This window comes from Plectropomus leopardus, chromosome 18 (genome assembly GCF_008729295.1).
Source record: "Plectropomus leopardus isolate mb chromosome 18, YSFRI_Pleo_2.0, whole genome shotgun sequence".
Lineage (NCBI taxonomy): Eukaryota > Metazoa > Chordata > Actinopteri > Perciformes > Serranidae > Plectropomus > Plectropomus leopardus.
In genome coordinates, this window is record NC_056480.1 from 9,170,497 (window position 1) to 9,192,530 (window position 22,034).

The 22,034-nt window shown below is 38.6% G+C and overlaps 1 protein-coding gene across 2 annotated transcripts; it reads right to left on the reverse strand.

The window, feature by feature from the left end:
• On the reverse strand, positions 1 to 12,006 carry LOC121958247 (homocysteine-responsive endoplasmic reticulum-resident ubiquitin-like domain member 2 protein). 2 transcript variants are annotated; one of them, XM_042507132.1, is made up of 9 exons: positions 11,937 to 12,006; positions 10,210 to 10,555; positions 7,774 to 7,851; positions 5,852 to 5,962; positions 5,561 to 5,682; positions 4,739 to 4,852; positions 4,360 to 4,647; positions 3,418 to 3,532; positions 1 to 1,131 (listed from the first exon to the last, which is right to left on the reverse strand). In XM_042507132.1, exons 2-9 carry the CDS (start codon positions 10,354 to 10,356, stop codon positions 964 to 966), a joined length of 1,143 nt encoding a protein of 380 aa, XP_042363066.1. In that variant the 5' UTR covers positions 10,357 to 10,555; positions 11,937 to 12,006; the 3' UTR covers positions 1 to 963. The 2 variants fall into 2 exon arrangements, with proteins under 2 accessions (XP_042363066.1, XP_042363065.1); XM_042507131.1 differs by having other exon boundaries at positions 5,852 to 5,965.
• Between the last annotated feature and the right edge of the window lie 10,028 nt (positions 12,007 to 22,034).

Sequence of the window (22,034 nt, forward strand, 5' to 3'; positions counted from 1 at the left end):
TTACCATGAATGAAGGTTTAATAAACATGAATATTATTGATTCACAACATGTTGAAGGTAACAGCAGCAGCCATGTTCACACTCAGGAGGTGTACGTTTTGTCCTACATGAACTCTGAATTGTGGCAGTGCTTCATATCACAGCAGGACGTTTCAAAGTGTCTCTCGTTCGCTCGATGCCACGTGACTCAAACCCAAACGCTGACGTTCATGTTTGATACTCATCTTCACTCAGTTCTTTCAGGCTGTCAGAGAATTTGTGGTACATCGTTTCACTTGAGTGAAAATCACACTTCTGTCGCCGACGTCACTCTGACTTCCAGCTCAGCACATGACGTGTTCACACACACTTTCGAAACTCTCAGGCCAGAATCACTCGTGTAAGTCATCACAGGCGCTCCACGTCTCAGGATTATCCTCTGAATTTAAGCTTCTGGACTAAAGTGGCTCTTTTAAAACACAATTTCTTATTTGTTTACAACCACCATTACAAAAAAATCATTACAGTTCAAACAAAACTATTTCGACAGATATTGCAGCTTCTTACAGATAAAACAGGAGATTTAGGTTGTTAAAGTGTTAGAATTTTTTATAAACGTGTCTGCTGTTCCTATTTTATAGATTACAGAAACAACAATAACAATAACGCAGACACTATTATTATTTTGACTATGTTTACAAGGCATCACTTGCAGTCCTTGTATAGAGCAGTTAAACTAATATCATGTCATTTGATTTTTTTTTTGTCTTTGTGCAGACAAAATTGACATTTTATTTCTTTTTTAGGCTGAATCAGTCATTTGTGTTTTGGCTCAAAGTCTCAGATATGTACTAAAGTACACTATTGGGAAACTATAACACTGTACTGCAACAGAAACAGTTTCCTGAAGCAGGAAGGACGCTCGTCCTCCTCTTAAAGAAAGAATGTGCCCTTGTGGAGAAAGGAACTGTGGCGGCTCGTGGTTCAGTTAGCAGCATTTGGAGGTCCCTCCGGGATCAGCGACATGAAGAAGGTGATGATGAACGACCACGTGGAGGACAGGAAGCCCGTGTGGGGGGCGCTGTTTGGATCCTCTGCTCCTTCCTCTCCGCTTTCCCCATCATCGTCTGAGCCGTCATCCATCACGCCCTCCTAGAAAAGGTTGAAGTCAAATTAAGTTAGAGTTTATTAATTGTCATTTATCCATTTCTGTGAGAACACAGAGTGAAATAATGCTTCTCTGGACCAGTGTGCAAATTAATATATACATATATATATATACATATATATATATAGACAGTGGAAGGTAATATACACTGTGTAGAGACACTTTAAGTTGTCATGGTAGCAGAGGTGCAGGTGTAACTAATAACACTAACGATGACTCTGCTGTGACAGTGCTTCAGCATGCAGGATACAAGGACCCTTACTCTCATTATTTACACCTCAGTGAAAAAGGCCTGTAACATTTACTCTCGTGCTACGAAATTTAAACACACCTACAGTGTGTCAGCAACACGTGCACGCTCTGGCAAAACGCTAACAATGCAATCGTTCTGGATTCACTGAGGAATATTTAACGTCAGTGAGGTGTGTAAAGCCTTTCTGCAGTTTTTTTTTTTTTTTTTTTCACCCTCATTCAGCTCAAAATGTTTGAAAACTTGGATAAGCGCACTGTGACAGAGAGTGGACTGGTTATACTGGGACAGAGAGGCCAAGCAGACTGGTTATATTTTGCTTTGAAAGTGAACAAGCAGAGAAGCTGAGCCTGGAGCAGATTTCGGGGCATCACAGCGCTCAAAGACAGGTCATACATCATACAGGTGAGTACAACAACTCCTTGTCATCTACTAATCTGTTGTCTTGCAACACAGCGCTGTGTGTTGCATGCTGCACAGTGTGTTTGCTTGTGTGTTTTTGGCTGCAGCTGCTGTGGAGTTTATATTGTTTACACGTCTGTGCGTTGTGTTTGCTTTGGTGATGTCTTATTCTGCTGTTGATTCTGTACGAAATGCCGAGCTCTTTGATTTACGTGGCTTAATTATTCCTGTTGTTGTTGCACCTGCCGAGGTGTCCATAGCTCTTTTCGTCTGTCATCTATCTTGTTTTTTTTGTTGTTAATTGAGTTTTGTCTCCTGGTTAATTTTCGTGAGGCTACACTGAGGTCAGCGGTTAATGATGATCAGTAATGCACACACTGGCATTTATTGTTGGTTTGGACATGAGAGGTTGCGTTGGTTCATGTTCGTGGGTGTATTCGCTGACATTTAATGCTTTTAATTTTGAAGCGGTAACAATAGTATTTTAAATATCAAAAAAAAATTCTTTCCTTAAATGTAACAGTGATGTTTTCTCAGAGTACATTTTTACTTTTATTTAAACACATTTTTACACAGGTACTTTTACTTTTACATTAAGTGCTAAATTCTGTAACTTCCTATTCAAGCCTAAAATGTCCTTTTGGTGTTTTCATTCATGTGGTGTCAGGTTGCTTGTTGTTGTTGTTGCACCAGCTGAGGTGCTTTATTTGTCTCTTATATTGTTTATTTTTGTTAAATTGTCTGAATTGTGTCTCTTTTGAGGTTATTGCTGGTGAGGCTTCGCTGAGTATGGTGGTCGTATATTTAAAGATATTCACACACTGGCATTTATTTGTTTGGACTCAAGTGATCGTGTTGTTTTGTGTCGTTTTACTGGTATTTGCCTTAAATGCAGTTTATTTTGTAACAGTAGGATCGTATCATAAGTGATTTTCTTTCCATTTTAAAAATGTAACATAGTGATGTTTCCTCCAACTGACCTATTTTGTTACTTTTAAGTACATTTTTACACAGGTAGTTTCACATTTACTTAAGTAAAACTGTTTTAAAGTAACAGTACTTATATTTGAGTAAAATATTCTAGTACTCTTTCGTCCTCTTAAAATGTCATTGTAGGGTTTTCGTTTTTGTCTGGCCTTGTTATAATTATCACAATCACTGTTTAAAACACTTGACATTCCAATACCACAACCTACGATGGCATTTTAAATCTTTTTTTTGTCAGATGGGCAATCTAGATATCAAATTTAATTATTAAATCTAACAGATATTAAATTTAAAACGATTTAGTCCTCTCCTTTAGAAACTAAGACCAGCAGGAGTTTAGCGTTTTTGCGTGATAAACTGTTTTAAAGACTAATCGATCATGAAAATAGTGGGTGATATTCAAACCGTACTTGTTGCTTTTACTCAGATATACAGAGCATCTACGTCGTGTTTGTAACAAAGATGGGGAGCTTTTCCTTCATTTAATGTACTAGATTGAGAACCACTGTGTGAACATCTGGAAGCTGGTGCTTTATTGAAAGACAGCAGATGCATTTATTGTTCGAGATAAAAATCTGCTCGGCCCTGGGTTATGTTCTCAGTGACGCTCAGATGAACGACAGGCAGCTACCATTTCCTGTAACTCGTGGTTTTGTAGCTCTCCCTCCATATCGTCCTGATTGGCTCTGTCTCCAGGAAGCTGGAGCTCGTTCTCCAGGTTGAAGGGAAACCAGCCGGCCTGATGCCTGCAGACACAAACACCCAGCTGACGTCACAAACCGTTCACATCCTGCAGACAACATTAAATATCATAATCCGGTCTAATAAATGACACTTCAGAGTTCATTTAAACAGATGTTTTCTGGATGTATAAAACCAGGTTATTGGCTCTCTGCTGGAATTTACATTAGTTAGTTGCATACAAATATGTATATATTTTTTAACTTTTGTCATTATGGACATGCTACTCACAATGTTAGCCTGGTAAGATTCTCCTCAATTCAGTGATTCAGTTAATTTTACTGAAACCGCCACCAAAGAAGACGGCGTTACCAGCAGAGTGAACGAGAGAGACGCAAAAAAGAGATCAGTAGATGTAGAGGAATATTTTTAAAAAGCTAGGGAAAAATGTCTGCTGAACTGTCTTCATATTTATTATTGTATATCTAAAATTATTTTTTACAAATATGTTACAATTTTTTTTATTAAAAAAAGTCAGGCCATTTCTTGCTCTTTTTTTAACATTACTTTCTTGTTTTTTTGGGGGGAGGGTTTCAGGTATTTTTTCTTGTACTTGGGTCTTTTCTTCTTTTGTTGCTCATTACTTTCTTTTTTTGTACTTCCCATCTTCGCTAAGCAACAGTTTTTTGTATGAAAGAAAATAAAAGCTCGTCCTTTTTAGACGCCTGTCCCAAATACAAGCCTGTGAGGTCAGTGATTTAAGCAAATAATAGCCCGCACTATTAATGGAGGTTTTACGGTAACTTGTTGTTTGCAGACTGTTTTGATGCGGTTGCAGTCAGACAGAAAGATGGCAAATCAAAACGCAGCAGCGCAGATCAGGAGCACTCACAGGTAGAGCACCAGCATGGCCATCATCACCATGACGAACCGGCTGAATGACGAGTAGAAGTAGACTATACTGAGTAAGATCGCAGCACGTGAAAAAGTGTACACCCAGTCCAGCCAATCCCGGTTCAGCTCATCTTCGTTCAGGATCTCCCCTCCCTGGGCGTTCATCTGGACTTCTGGGTTGCCACGGCGATCCGCCTGAGGCTGCTGGTTCAGCGGGTCAGGCGGGTTAGAGTGAGAGGAGGGCTGGTCTGGCCTGAGGTGCTGAGAGGAGGCAGCCAGTAGCTGACTGGAGAGCAGAAGAGCACAGCTGGTTTGTAGCACTTTTGCCTGCGATGAGGCTCGAAAACAAACAAACTCAGAGACAGGAAGTGACTTACTAATGCATGTAGTACTGCCGCGCGTACAGCTGCTGCCACCACATTAGCGTCATGGGGTTGTAATAGGCGGGCGTGTTTGTGGGAGGAGTCGACTGTGGGGGGAACTGATTCCAGCTGCAAATTACAAAAATATTTTGATTATTTGACTCGCCACACACACACACACACACACACACACACATAAAACATAAAGACAAATTTTCAAATCAGCTTAATCTTTGTATCATCAAATCAACTCATTATTTCCGATTGCCAATTATTGGGGCTGATATTTGGCATTTTGCCGATTATCTGTATTGGCATTTTATTTGACTGATCACCGATAAAATTAATTACTTAAAAAATGCAAAGAAAGTGTCAGCATAGGAGGAACTTTTAAATTGTAAAACATCAGGGAGCAATTTTTATTTAGTAATTTTTTTATTTAAATTTTCACTTGACCTCATAAAAAAACAGTTGCCGGGAACTCGCTGTATATAGTGTTGAAAGTTTCAGTTTTGGTTTAGAATTTGCTAAAGGCAGTTAAACAGCGTTTTGTGTTATAGAGTTTGATATATTACAAATTCTACGTCACGGCCGCACTTGGCCATGCATATGGTGTTTTTCTGCCGTCTGTCATTACAAAGTTACACCACCAACTACTGGCCCGGCATGCATACTACAGCGTTTTTGGCTGTTTTTTCAGATCCGTGGACCTGAGGTTGTTTTCACAATGTTATCATATGAACGCAGGTTTTCTGAGACTGTTCTGTTTTTAGTAGGGCTGTCCTCGTCTAACATGGCCTGCAGTGGTTATGAAAGTTTCAGCAGTTCAGAGCTTACCTGTGCATAAACTGTGGATACATCTGGTGGTAGGGGAAGGCTCCAGTTCGCTGTCTGAGCCCATCACTGCTCTCTCCTGCAGACGACTGGCTGTGAGGACCAGTGGAAGGACTAGTAGAGTTCTGAAGTAACCAGAAAAATAAATTTGAGGCTCATGTTTCATCTTAAAACAAAGGCAAGTTTCTTAAATCCTCAGAGAGGAGTAGATCACGGCAGTGAGCTGGATGATGAAAGGAAGTGTACTGATGATGAAATGAACAGGAAAGTGTGAGGAGTGTGTGGCGGACCCACCGTGGGACTGGCCGAGTTCTCCTGAGGCTTGTTACTGCGGCTGCGGGGGGGCTTCGGGGAGCTGGGAGGGGTCCGGGAGGCGCACACCAGATGGAGCATATGGTACTCGTCCTGCTGCAGAGGCAAATACAGCTCGTTATTAAACAGAGTATTGCAGGCTCAAAGGAGAAAAGGGATGAACTTCTGAACTTACAGTGCATCATTTAAGCAATTTAGAACTAGAGCTCGACAGATTATCAGCCTGGCCGATGATTGGAGCTGATATTTGGCATTTGGCCGATTTTCTTTATCTGCGTTTTATTTAATAATCGCCAATCAAATGAGTTAATGCAAAAGTGTGCATTTTTAAACTCAACCAACACCAGGGAAGGCAGTCTGCAATACATGCAAAGAAAGCATGCAGCTTTTGCTTTGTAAAACCTCAGGGAGATATTTTTATTCATGTGTTTTTTTATTTAAATTTTCACTTGACTTTATAAAAAAAATGCTGGGAACTTGCTATATATGATTAAAGTTTTGATTCAACATTTACTAAAGGCATTTAAACAAAGTTTTGTGTTGGAGTATGTTATATTCCAAAGCTGCGGTTCCAAATATCGTTTTTTTACTAGTACTAATAACTAGTACTAGTACTAATAATCTGTATTGGCCGTCAAAAACCAATATCAGTCGAACCACATTAAGAACACTTGAGAAAAAACCTTTATCTACTTTTTGAACATTTGCTTCAAGAACTTATGTTACAAAATAAAAGTTACATTGATAATGTATAATATTAGTAAATATGACACAGTTAAGCATAATAACACTCATTTTCTAAATAAAATACCAAATTAGAGGAAACCTGAGATGCAAACATGCAACCTGAGACACTACATCACTCTAGTCTAAAAGATCATATTTTGGTACCGTCACACTTGATTGTATCTTTAGTGGATGTCATGGTTGCAGCTTATTTTAATATTGCAGACAGCTGCTCTTATAGGACCCCAACAGTGTTCATACGCCAGTTTTAATTTGTTCTGAATTTAATAAATCTAACTAAAACACTTCAAAGCAAAACAAATATTCAAACCTTCATGCATAAAACTCAATCAGTGTAGCCACAGCTCCCAGTATGCTGCTGTACCAGCCTCCAGTCTCCTGGGACGGCTTTCCACAAGGTTTTGGAAACTGGCTGCAGAGATTTGCACCCATACGGGCGATAAGGCTTGGCTTACAGTCCGTGTTGCAATTTCAGAGGTGTTTGATAGAGTTGAGGTCAGGGCTTTGTGCAGGCCTGTCGAGTGACTCCAGACCAAACTGGGCAAACTTTTTCATATATCTCACTTTGTGCACAGGAACACCGTCATGTTAAAACAGGAAATGTTCCTCCCCAAATTGTTGCTACAAAGTTGGAAGCTTTATTAGCAGCATTGTCATATGCTGACCTAAAACAAAATGACTTTTAAACATTTTTACTGCAACAGACACATTTTCAATGTCGGAACAAAATCGTGAGTTTTTATCAGAGTTCGTGTGCGCCTCCTTGATGTCAATCATTTGGTGTAATGTGGTCATACAACTTAGCCTGAGACACCATGAGTGAATCTTTTTCTCGTTTTGAAGAAAACTAAAGGAATCTAATTGCAAACAGAGACCCTGCGAGATCGCCAGTTTTTGCATAATCTTATAGTGTGTGACTTAAATTTAAATTGTCTTTTCATGCGTGTTTTTAAAGTATTGTCAAAGTCTTCTGTTGTACGGTAGGCATTATCTAAGAAAACGGGACCATGTGAGAGCTGGACAGAGGTGTTCACATACGTACACAGTATTTGCAGTCGGTTAAAGCAGAGAATCAGGCAGCTTGTATGCTTCTTGTTAGCCTTTGAGTTTTTAATCTAGAGTCACTCCGTATGAAATCCACCACAGAGTAAGCTTACCTTTCTGAGCACATCTTTTAAGGTAAAATGATCCAATAGCAGTTTCCCAGAATACACCAGCCTCTGGTCTTTGGAGCTCTAAAAATAAAAAAATAAGGATAATAGGGTTAAAGGACATAATTGTTTATAAGCAAAAATGTACAGAATTCAGTTTATTTGATAATATTTGCCCTTTTTAAACAAATGTCGACAAGAAAAAACAGACTTTAAAATGTAGATCAGGACATCAAAAGGCAGAGCACCTTTGTGTGAGGTAGTAATGAGGATGAGATTATAGTAACCTCAACTGGAATAAGTGGGTTTTAACGGGGGATTAACCTAATAGTGCAACAAGGTCAGAGTGTGTCCTCTGAAAGCCTACATTCACTGTACGACCATTCAGGAATGTGAATTGCCTATTTTCAAACCCTGGGCCAACATGACGAGGAGTACTTTTTTATTCTGGGCTCATGATGTCTCCTTGTTGAATATGCCACAGTTAATGCCCGCTAAATCACACTAACAAGAGTGCGGGCCTTACAGAGATTACTCCACCGTGTTACAAAAGGAACAGTTTGTCCTTTTTGTGTTAACAGCGACTGCATGGTGAAATGGAGCAAAGTCAGATTAGCAGCAGCACAATACAGCAGGAATCTGAACGCCTTCCCTCTATTGTGACGTCAAATCTTACAGACCCCAAGGCTCTTTTTTGCTACTATGACTCTGGAAACTCTACTTTTTTCACTCCAGAGAGTAGATTTAAGTTAATGTTCTGTGTCACTTTTATGATGATTCAACAGTAATATGAATCACAGAGGAAGTGTAGAGGAATTCAAACTGACTAGTTCTGAGTGGAGTTGTAAGTTTGACATTTAAAAACAGGCAATAATGTTTGAATCTTTCATGCACTTCTTGGCTTTAAATTCTAACACTATACACACCATTACACACGGGTGCAAAGGTGACTATTTATGCCAAGTAACGGGTTAACAGTTTGTGTCAGGCTGGAGACATTTATTACATGTTTATGTCACCAGTTTCTATCTCATTGCAGTTTTCTTGACATAATAATAATAATAATAATAATAATAATAATGATAATCTTAAAGCGTGACAAGATAAAAGCATTGGCATAAAAAACAGATAAAAACAACCAAAATAAAAGCATATTTAAAAGTCATAAAAATAGGAGCATAATAGCAAATAGAGCAACCAGAAAGAAGTTACTTATAAGTCATAAGTTCTGCAAAAAAGGAATGTTTTATGTCCTTAAAACTGCAAATTGCAACACAAGCAAAATCCGCAACACGCAGGATATAATGCTTTCTTGTGGTTCAACAAAAATGTGCTGATTTAGGTGACAGAGGAAATTGGGATGGACCAGATCAGTACAGAGACAGGCACTGGCATTAATGCATTGTTCTCATCTCTGCAGCTTTAAAGGGGGTCGCCACCTAATTCCAGTGTTATTTTCACAGCATTGGAAAGTTCAATTATTTTTTAAGAACATAAGCTACTCTCTCAAAGCTTGAAACCAGAGGTATAAAGTCTGAGACTGCTCCACAGACAACGAATGAGAGACTGATTATGTGGACCCGTAGGATGTTTTTTTTTTTGTTTGTTTTTTAAACCCAAATGAGCTTCATTCTATAATAGTGTTGTCAGCTGTGAAACAGAAAATGTTTGTGAATACTGTAGAGCTCTTAGTGTGTGACTTAATACCCTGTGACAAGAGGTGTGCCATACCTTATCATTCAGGATAATAATAATAATATACATTTTAATATGATAAGAAAAATTCATTTCTTAATTATGGAAATATTCCAACTTGCGATATAATGACATATCGTTACGCAAGGTAACAAAAGGGATAGCGTAAAGCAAAATTGCTACTGACCCCTCACAGAAAATTTAAAGGCAAACTGTCATTAATGCTAAAATTTTCAACTATAACTCTTATTTTGATGATAAAACAGACGTTCTTGACATTAATTACACAATATTTTTCAGTACTTTGTCATATGGCAAGGAAAGTTTACTTGTATAGCACTTTATTATACACAAATGTTTTTCAAAGTGGTTTCAGTTTAAAGATAGGACAATAATAATAAAATAAACTCAAAGAATAAATAAAGAAAATTAACAGGACAGGCAGGATTGATAATAATAATACAGACACATTTAAAAATAGTACAACAAAAAAAGCTGCGGAAAAGAGGTCATTCTTAAGCTTAGTTTAAAAAATGGCTACATTTGGAGCATATCTTCATCATCATGAATATTGTTTTTGCAAAAAAATCCAAAATATTGTGCTGTTAATTGACATCACAAATCCGAATTTTAGCACTCCGGTTCTTTGATTTGGGAGATTTGTTCTTGTTTCTTGTTTTTTATGTTTAACACATAGGTATTTTGTAAATGGGAACAGTTTAAGTGGACTGGAGCACAGATACTTACTGGTTTGCTCGGGTACACATCAGACAGGTGAGCTTTGAGTTTCTCCACAGTCCAGTTCTGGCAACAGTTGATGGTCTGGTCATTGTACTTCTGGTTGGGTGCCCTGATGACAAGGGTGACAGGACTGTCCACAACACCTTGATCCATGACTCAAAACCATTTGTCTCCAGTGCAAAAAATAAAAAAAGATGTGGACAACCCTTCGAGGGTGAGAACTACAAACCCCTTTCAGTTTTCTAGTGAGTTTCTGACAACATCGGAGCACAACTTTGTTGTTATTGTGAGGTCTGATGTTAATCTGCAGCTGCAAGATGTTTCCTTGCTGACCGACAGCTCAGAGATGAACCTGAGGGGAGAGAGACACACGAGGTTAACACGATCCCAATACTAGAGATATTGCAAACGTAATTTGTAATTCAAGGTTCAGGCAAGTTAGATTTAAGACTTTCACAGATGTTTTTGATGCCACCTGCAATTAAATTTAAGATTAATTTTACACTGACCACAATTGAAAAAAAAAACATGAACTGCGTTACAGTAAATTACTCAGTATTAGGGACAATTTTACCCAAAATAGTTAATGTAACATAAAGGATGACCTTTTTGGTCAATTTAAAAAGTCAGTCGATCTACTAAAATAATACATAAATAAATCAATAAAACTTCTTCTTATATCCTGATATGTGTGACCTTAATGCGAGAGGCATTAAGTAAATTGTAGATAGATATTACCTTTATTTTGAGATTTTAAACAGGGTTTCTGCACCTTAAGGTCAGGTAGATTTGAGACGTTTTTAATGTCACTTGGAATGAACCTGAAGACCAATATTCTATAACCAAAATTGAGGGACAATTTCATTTATCAATTTTAACACAAAAGATTACTTTTTTTATCCAGTAAAATATGTCAAATAGTGAAAAACACAAACAAAAGCCCTTTTCACAATGGAGACAATGAACATATTACAGTATCATAAAAGTATCTATTTGGTTTACCAACAGAAAGGGGAAATAGCTGGCCAGTTTCCTGTTATGATAACAATAACAGTGTAATATTAACACTATTAATTACTTTGATTATTTTCAGAGCGCAGAAAAAAATACAGAAAATGAAATCCTACTCCATATGTATCACAATTTTTATCACCTTTGAAACAATAATTTAAGTAAATCTAAAACCAATTAATCCCTTGTTTTAGACTAATTAATTCTACCTTTTAAATGGCTGATAACACCCTACATGTCTTAGCTTTTTTAACACATTTTACAGATTGATTTAAGACATTTTAGTGCTACTTAAGGCCTCATTTTTATAGATGAATGACTTAAATACCTTGAGAGTTTTAACGTATCCGCTTTCGACGTAACATAAAACGTTACAATAATATTTGACAGATAATTACTAGTGTCAGTGCGGTGAGTAACGTTACTCTGAGACACATCTGTCCAGAAAAACACGACACTGTATAACACTATTATAACGCTGTAATAAGCCCGTACAGACAGATATTGAGCAAACAGCAAGTATGACGTGAAAAAAACCTGGTTAGGAGCATTTAACAGCCGGCTAAGCTAACGTTAGCCTCGGAGGGCTTTCTGCCACTAATGTCAGTTATCTCAGGCTGAAAAAGTTGTTGGTTAGCATTCTTAGCTAGCAAAATTAAACCGATCTAGGTTTATAAAGATGTCCGTGACAAACGGAGGAGTGATATGTCTTGTTTGCCTACCTTGTTTACCCCCAGTGACCGAAACACTCAGCCGAGTTGTAACTCAGCCCCAGCTGAACCTGGGTGTTGGTCTTCTTCGTGACATTTCAGGATGTGGTCGATATTCAATGTTTATGGTGTATTACCGCCACCGGGCGGTCAAAGTGAGAGTTACAGCAGAGACGCGTTGATAAAATCCAGTGTGTGAGCATAATAATATATGTTGATACAGTCTATGGGCATTAGAAAATATAAGGCAAACGTATTTTTATGAATAAATAGAAATATCCTCATTTATATAAACTGAATGGACCAAATGGCATGACATTTTTTAATATATGCTGTACAATTTAACATAACCGCAAAGCACAGTCTTAAAATACAAGGTACAAGATAATTTATTAGTTTAAAAATTAAATTGAAATTTATTGAAGAAGGGGTTTAGGGGTCTCACAGGCTGGGGAAAGAAGCTGCTCTGTTGCCTGGTGGTTCAGCAGCAGATACTTCTGTATCATTTCCCAGATGGCAGCAGGGTGAACAGACTGTCTGGGGTGGGTGCTGTTTTTCAGTATTCTTCAGGCTCTGTGCAGACATCTCACTTCACAGAGGTTCTCTGTGCACCACTCTATAAGATTGTTGATTTCCTCCAAGTTTAAACTTTCACTGTTTTATAATACGGCCGGTGATGGTTGTCTGCATACATCACAATAGAGTTCTCCCCATGTCTGGGAGCGCAGTCATGGGTGTACAGTCTGAACAGGAGGGGGGTCAGCACACAGCCCTATGGGGCTCTGGTGTTGATCACTAATGTACAGGAGATGTGACTGCCAATTCAAACTTTCTGGGGTCTGCATATGAGGAAGTCCAATATTCATTTACCTTTATCTTTAAGTAATCTTAAAATTTAATTAATTCCTCTCTAAAACAAACACTCAACATTATAGTCTTCATAAAGGTATGATTTATTGAGCAGCTGTTGTATTTGACTGTATTATGTGGCAGCAGTAGCTCAGTCCGTGGCAACTTGGCTTGGGAACTGTAGGGTTGACAGTTCAACCTCTGCATGGGTCAAACACTGACTGTGAATTGAAAGCTGGAGTTTAGGTCATCAGTTCATGCTCCTGGCCACTGCCAAGATGCCCTTGAACTAGACACTGAACCCACCCACCTGTCCATGGGCAGCCCCCCTGCTCTGACTTCTCTCCACTAATTCATATGTATAGATTCTGCTTGTGCATGTGGCTTCATTTTCAGCCTCTGTGTGTGTAATCTGTAATATAATAATAATTTAAAAAAGAGAATATCCCTTTGAAGCACTAATAAGAAATGTTTCATTAATTCCAGCTTCTGTATCTGACTTTACAAAATAATTTGGCAGTTGAGTCTATTTTTTTCATGTAAGTATGGCCTTAGATTGGAAAGAAAGATTGGAAACAACAAAAACCACAAGCATATTAATCAGCGACATAAAGACGTAGTCACAGACTTTTTTAAAAGCTGAATGAGTGAGGGATCAGTGCTGAGAAATACCATGATAGTCTGTTGCTGTTAAAGTTATTCAATTTGACCACCATCTGGTGGTGGCTCAGTGTAACACGCTTCATTGCGGTTCCCCGTTTGATTTTACCAAACTTTTGGTGTCCTTGGGAAGATTTCCTCTGTATTCACCAGCTGCAACAATATTGCAACAGCTGGTGTTGTTTTCAGCTCACAAATCTGTGTTTGTGTGTCATCATGACAAAATGTGGTGACACCAACTGAAAATAGTCAAACTGTCACAGCAGAGGTTGTTGACCTGTGGCAGGTGTTACCTTTTTCTCATGTGACCCATGTTCTTTCAAACACATTCATGTGATGACAATTGATGTTTGACCATTTAAGCTAGAAAAATATAATTAAAGCAAGCAAATGATATGATCGAGCCTGAAGAGAACAGGAAGTTCTGCAAAAAAAAAAAAGTTGGCCTGTTATGACCTTCAATGAATAATGGAGAATAAATGTGTTTTATCTGCTCTGAAAATGGGTCAACCTACTTCTGCTCAATTCATAAAACTCAGGAGCCCTTGCAGGACCTTGCACAGAACAAAACTTCCTGGCAAGCAGGGCATTACTCAGTGTGTTTGAATGTCGTGTGTGTGTGTGTGTGTGTGTGTGTGTGTGTGTGTGTGTGTGTGTGTGTGTTACATAACAGCCTATCAGTGCTTGCAGGAGACGAGTGTAGTTGTCTTGAAATCAGTCACAACTGGGCCTAATTGCACCAGTAAATCCACAATACAAATTTCTGTAGATGGACTTGAGGGTCCGTTTCACATCATTTGACCACTTTAATCAATTGACCATCTATTGGCCCAGATTTCCTCCAGGTGCTCTGGTTTCCTCGCACAGTCCAAACACATGCAGGTGAGGTTAGGTGGGAAATTCACGGCCATCTGTCTCCATGTTTTACGTCCAATTTTGCACTGTAATTGGTCCTGACCTTGCACATCGTTGTGATGAAATACATTTTTTTAGATGTCTTTTAAGCATTTCTTTAGAGGTCACTCTCTTAAAGCTCACCAGTTTGCAAATAAATACAATGAATCATATCCTGGATGGGTTTATACAACAATTTAAGTACTTCCTGCAATAAAAACACCTCGTATCAGGAGGTTGAAGTGCTTCCCTGGTGATGTCCATGTCCATGTCCATGTTTGTTCACTTTTGTGGAACAACATGTCTCAGAGAACGCATGTTGACGAGGTGATGTACAGTACAGCACTTATATTCATGCCTCCCTTAATGACAGTGCATTAGACATGTACAACATCTTTCACTCCTCTTCACAAAGGCCTGTTTTTCACATCTTGACTCAATTTAGCAATGGGTAATATTGAAAATTGGGACACTTTCAACCTGATGCTCCTGTTGGTGAGATGGTAAAAGGGTTGAAATTATTTCAGCACTGTGATAACCCAAATTCTGAAGTAATTTTCCATCCCATAGAAAATAAATTCTGGTGTGTTTTTAAATACCTATTTAGTTAACATGCATCATCAGAAGATGTTTCTTTTTTACCCTAGTTGGTTGTTTTTCTGCTTTTTTCATTGTGTTTATTCTCGAGCTGTTCAGTGGGCTCCTGCTGCAGCCACGCTAAACTCATTGGATTTTAATAAAAGCTGAATTGAATGCAGTTCGGCCTCATGCAAAGTGCATGGGTACACACGCGTCGGTTTGCATTAGGAGGAGATGTGAAAGAACATTGCAGGTCAATGATTTTCAGTGATTGTTCCTGATTTTATTTATTTCGCTCTCAGACAGGTTAAGTCGCCCTTAATGATGGTTGCACCTTATGTAAATGAACCTTATGCATCCATTTACTCTGAACAAAGGAATGACAATTTACTGACACACTTTCACATTTTCATCCCTTCATTCAGGATTCATAAGAAATGAAGGCCTATGAAAAAAAATATATATTCAGATACAATCCAATGTAGATGTAAACTCATACAAGTATATTTTTAGGAGTTGTTAATGTATTTGTCAACAACTCTTCCTGTGAAGCATTTGTAACTGGAGTAAACAGTCAATGGGTGATTGAGAATATAATAAATCATGATTGTAATAACACAAATTATCCTTAAATTATATATAATATGAATATGTACTTATCTATTATTACCAGCTGTCATAGGCTGACTGGGGCTGGCTGTGTAAAAGAAAATGTGATCCTGGCGACGCCAGTTATAGCTGAAACTACTACAGGCGCCATTTTTAGTTTACTCTACCAGGTGAGCTAGGGGCAGATAGTATCACACCTGTGCATGATACAGTCACGAAACTTTTCAGGTGTGTAGTTGAGATTTTTTAAAACAGGCCAAGTTTGAAGATAAGCATGGTGTGAGCAATAAAGTAGGGGGGCAGTACGTAAGAAAGGGGTATCATTGGCCACCAAACTTTACACCCACATATTTTTTTGGGTTGTGAACTGCTGTATTGCAGCTGGAGTAATCCCATAGCACGATGGTCTCTTGCCACTGAAGTACATAAAATAATTCTGTTAGTTCTATCAGTTAAGGGAATGCTTCTTCGCAAACACTTTTTCTTAACTCTCGCAAACTCCAGACACAGATAAAAGCCCTGAGATGTAGTTAAAAGCTGCAAAATAAATCTATTTATCTGAATCTCGAAGCTCAATATGTTTTCATCTGAAATCACTGAATATGATTATGTGATCACTGAATATGATTACAGCTGTTGTACTATCCTATCAACGTATACATCGCCACAGATGCTTCATATGTATATATACTTGTATATATTTAAAATGTCCTTATATGTGCTCACAAATATATCATAGTGTGTTAAAGTTTGACAGTTAATTGAGTGTTTACTGCTTATAAATGCTAAATAACAGGGTTAAGTGTAATCAAAGCATCCAGTATCCGCCTTTTGATTTTGGATGATGATAACCATCACTGTTAACAAGCCAAGCAGACTGGAGATTCTGTCTTTGCATATTTTATCAATACAGCCAAGAACTGCAAAAACATGCTCTGTCTTCTATATTTTTCTTCCACTTCTCCCATTCAGTTAAATATCAGCCTGCTTCCAGAACCTACAGAAATCTTCCTGTGGCTTATGTCATAAAAGGATGCCACTTTATGGTTATCCATATGTCACTTTACTCTTTCTTAAAGGGGGCTTTGATCTGCAGAGATAAAAATGCAATATATTAAAAACAAGGGAGGGTCAAGTCACTGGAAAGCTTCTAAACAGGAGGTTAAAGTAGAGGATAAGTCATGTCTGGGTGCATTAGCTTTTATCATGCACATTACAAGAAAGGCAAAGGAAAAAATGGCCTCCCCAGTGGCCATTAGGACTCATGGCAATGTCAAAAGAAAACACATTGAGCAGGGATCATTTCCGCTTTCTGCAAAGTAACAAAAAAGTCTCAGAAAATAAGAGCTCATAAAAATCCCTTTTGTAACATTTGCCCTCTGACACACAGTATCAACAGTCAAAGCAAATAAAAAGCGGTCATTTATTCAACAATGCAGGGAGTTTTCCTTTTCTGTTGAACTGAACAGACTCAGAGGGGGCCTCCGTTCTTAATGAGTGCCCACATTAGTGAGTCACTCATGCTAAAAGGTCACTGGCTGGAGGAGGTTTTAATTAAGCAGGAACAACTAGGGGTGTTTTGATTTTGAGGTCAGGGTGCAATTTTGATTTCTTTGTGTGTTAAATAACACTGGTATTACATCTACCTATCTATCCATCTGCAATGTTTCAACTCATTTGGAAGGTCATGAAAAAATAAATAAATAAAAGTGCTGACCTGAATGCTTCGAAGCGTCAGTCGTTGCCATGGTACTTGACGTCTAACTAAGTATTCGAAAGCTTTGTTTTTTGTTTGGTTTTTTTTTACCTCTAAAGTATTGAAAGGAGGTGGCAGGTATGGATGAGCCCAGAGTTGTCAGTGTTGTCATCGCCTCTAGCCTTGTGATAAATTTGGCTGTCTGACAAGAAAAATGAACAGGTGAGAGAAATTGTGAAAGGTTATCTGTGGCTTGTAACTTTAGTAAAGTTCTTGCTTTGCACCTAATGCTGAGGCCAAGCCCCTATTATTTAGAGTCTCTCACACAGACGCAGCAGCACTAAGTCCTACCAAAATTAACTTGGGCTCTGATTATGAATTTGAATGATTACTATTACAACCACCCGGGGGTTGTGTTGCATCATGACGAAGCTTCAAATATTCAAAGGTAAAAATCACTGAGACTTCTAAGCCCCCAAAATGGTTCTGGGACAGCCATAGTTTTCAATTTGATTACTGTAAGGGCAATAAATAAATATGGATGCATAAGAAACTCTTGAGCCTTTTGAAAGTCCTCCTCTGTACTCCTAACAATTTTCCACCTTGGAAGCTCTTTTAAAGGCTAACGTGCTTTGTGAATAAGTGTAATCTTTAACAGGATCTAGTCTTAAGTTTAATAATCTTTCTTAATCTCTATACTAGGAAAGCTTTGTGAATATGGCCCCAGATCTTTGTGAATGGAGGAGACTTATCTCAGTATTCCTACAACCCTGGCTGCGGCCCTGCTGAGTGCCTCACAGATGATGACACTTGAAGTGATTAAAACTCGGTTGTGTTCTTGCTACTTTTTTCGAGACCTTTCTACTCTCTCCACTTAAGGTATTCCCACAGACTCTGTGATGTCAGTGCAGTGAGCTCCTGCCATAAAAGATTAATAAACAAGTAAACAAGTGCAGGCTGGCTCACGCAGAAGATTGAGTTAACGTTTAATACCTGCGGTGCCTGGTTTTACAGCTCAGTCATCCTTTGATGGATGATATTGTATATGACAGATTTGTGTCGTAAATGACATGCTCAGGGATATTAGTCACTGTTGTGTGAGGTCAGGGTCTATCTGTTCAGGGCTTCCTGTGCACAGCTCACCTCTGGCGTAGGTATTAAAAAACAGTACATTGAGAGCTTTCTTAATATCTTGATGTTACAGTCTGTGCTAAGATTTCTGGTCATTGAATTTTTGGATTGATGACGCTCAAAAGTTTCATCACAGAGTAAAGTGAATTGAATGTCATCCAGTTTAACTATGTATGACAAATGTATGCATGTATGTGTCAATATATCCTTCAAGGATATCAAGAAAGTTTTTTTCAAATGTTTATCGTTTTCTTGACATTTGCCATTTCACGTATCATGAGTCACAGGGAATAAAAGAAAGCTGCTGTCTGTTGGTCGCTGCTGTCAGTTTGTGTGTCCGTTTGTATGCTTAATATATTCCGAAGGCCTCGCGCCCCCTCAGTGTAATTCAGGATGCTTGTCTGCAATTAGTGAGTCACTGCTGGCGTGGAAAAAAGTCAACGGCTACATGGGGAAGGAGGAGGATTTAAGTGCACGTCTGAACTCCGGTTTCGACTATGTTAAAGATCATGTAAAGTTTATTTAAACCCTTAATTAGGCCCTAATGATAAGAGCTTTTTCACTGTCCGGGGTCAATAATAGACTGCCTGGATGATTCACTACCATTTAATGTTGTCTTTACATGTTACAATGCATGCTTTACAGTGTAAAAATGCATGAATGTAACCATGCGACAAAATAATTCAAATGTTATAATATGCAACCTGATGTATACATTAAATCTCACAATGATTTAAAAGTATAATTTACAAGCACAGCTACTTATGAGTCACACCTTTTCAAAAACCTGTTGCTTACACTGGGTGGCAGTGTGCATTCACTTTTACGCCAACACCCTAGAGAGTAATTAACCTGTGACATCACCATTCTTACATTTCCTGCACCTCCAGTGTAATCACTTTTAAACCATATTTCCGGGCTTACAACATTTAAAAAAAAAAAAAAAAAGAAAATGCATCCGGTGCATGACATTCTTGTCCACGGAGGACCATAAATTACGACTCTTAGTAAAAAAACTACTGAAGATTTTTGCAGCAAACAATTCGAGAAAGGTGCAACAGCAGTGTCCTTGCTGCCTATGCAAAGTGCAGCATTGTTTTCATATAGACATGCATGCACAAATGCATCAATGCATCTAAACCTATCAATGCATCCACTGTTGTTTTCAAAGAAAATACATATTGCTCAGTCCTAAATTGATATTCCTGTGACACTGATTGCATTTATATTACCTCTATATTATACAGCTGTCTTAAACCCTGTGCACTTTGATCCACTGTGCAGACCCCTTGCAGGCCTCCAATTCAAACCCTCACGTAATGTTCTTGGGTTGTAATGGACCATTGATTAATCAGAGCAAAATGTGAAGATTACCCTCAGTAATTCATCTTCCGTCAATAGGTGAAGTATAGAAAAGTGAAAAACTTTTCTTTTCGACCTGCATGACTGCCTTACGCACACACGTCTAGCCAGTCTAAAAGACGGCAGTCCCCATGGAAACAGGTTTCCTATGTGCAGGAGCTCCATAAACAGATTTCCTGACAGAAGAGGAAAGAGGGAGGGAGAAAAAGACAAGACAATGATGAAAAAGTTGAGATCTATAACATCTGTTCCTTACCATGTATATGCAGTAAATACATTATCTGCACATATAATGAAAGTTCTGCTTGCCATTTAACCTGACTGTGTATCGTCATGTTCTCGTGACTCACCTGACGATTTGATGCAGCTGAGATATTTTGTTAGCACTCACACAGTTAGCCTTAAAGGAGCTCTGTGCGATATTCAGAGCATTACTGTTGCAGAAAATAACTATTTGATATGGTACCCTGATCTGAGAATGAAGTCACGCTACCTCAGGCTACCCCATGTGCGCATGTTTATGTGTGCATCCCACTGGCTGGCAAATCTCTAAAACTCTGCACTGCGCTCATATGGCGATTACTGCTGATATTGGGAAGTCCTATTTTTCTATCCAACTGGTTAGCTAATCACTGCTGCTCTGCACTGCACTCACAGGCAGATACCACTGATAACAGAGAGACATTGTTCACTTTGTGCTGGGCTTTGAAGCCAATTTTCCTAGTGGCCAAACAGTCACATTACAACACCTGGGTCCGTCATGTGGTGCCATTGGGCCAAAAAAGACTTCTGCCCATGACTTACATTTGGAAAGTGTTAGCAGTGTTTACACTGTTAGCATCATTAGCCGCAAGCTCAGGCACCTCCATGTTGAGGACTGTGTGTAGACAACCTCTGAATCATTAAAACACACTGAATATTATGGCTCCTTTAAGCTTTCCCTTTTACAAAAGCCCTTCAGCTTGAACCAAACCATGCCCTTTGTTTATGCAGGTTAAGTGGTCTCAGCAGGCAGGAAGTGAAATTTACAAATTAGGCAGGGTCAATTGCATATTTTCTGGCTAAAGAAATCACTCCCACTGCTTAAAATGGATGTGAAGATGGTGAGGTAAATTGCCCATGAAGTAACGGAAATGGTATTTGTCTCCTCTATCATCTTGGTACGGGTCGTTAGGTTACATCACAGGCATGATGACCCTGTGCTATTTTTCACCAAGGGGATACCATTGATTCATGTGACACATGTGGGTCTGTGTCACACTACCTTTTGTTAGTTTTATTTCTGGCAAGCTCCTAATGGTCCCATACAAACCATGAATAGCGTACTCAGCAGACACTGGGCGTGCAACGTTCAGGCAGAAACATCCTAGCAGAGGCACTGTGATAAAAAATTGTTCCCTGTGTGGGTAAATTAGTGGTTACACCAGCTATAAATAGTTCCTTGAATCAGCTCCCAAGCATTGACAATAATCACTGGTGGTGAACAACAAGTGGCTCATTTTCAAGACATGTATTTATAAGAGGCTGTGATCTAAAATGGATCCCGCTATAGCTGGAAATAGAACTTGTCAATCTACTATTTTAAAAAAGAGCTACTTGCATCACCAGACGTTTTGTTCGATAAAAATAAAATGTACAGTAGCTTTCTTTTCTACTGTACATACTTTCTACCGTACGTACTGGACTATCTTTTTTATATAACCTCAAGCAAAGAAATGTCAGATTGAAAGTTTTCCAGTTTAAGTTTAGAAAATGAACCAAACCAAACAAAAATAATTTGTTCAAGCTGTTTTTACCTTTCCAATAGCTCAGATAATTTGTCTAGTTATTTGTTCTTTGACATTTAAAAGCAACATTATGTAGCTTTTCCAACTTAAAAATCGCAGTTTTGAAGGCAATCTAATAGAACACTAAGTTTCAACAGGGACAATGGCGTCTATCCCACTCCCACAGGGCACTCTAGCACTGTAATTTGAACTGTGGGCCGCGGTTCTTTCGCAAGAAATGTCTACAGCTTCAGATTTCGATCTCTAAGTAAGCCTTAAAGGTTTGTTACCTTACAAATCTTTCTCAAGTTGCATGTAATAAATATTACATATATTCATATTTGCACAAAATCCAATAATATTACTGTACTTTGTTGGTCAACACGGCTGACCTTTCACAACTTGCCTGCTCTGCATTCCTCAGCTTATCAATAAATGCATGTTATCTATTAGGGGGAGGCCTAACAGCACTTTGTGTGTTTTATGACTGTGGTGTTGCAATCAGAGGCCGTCGGTGTCAAACTGCAGGGTACAGAATTGCTATAATGCTGCTTTAAGCCAAAA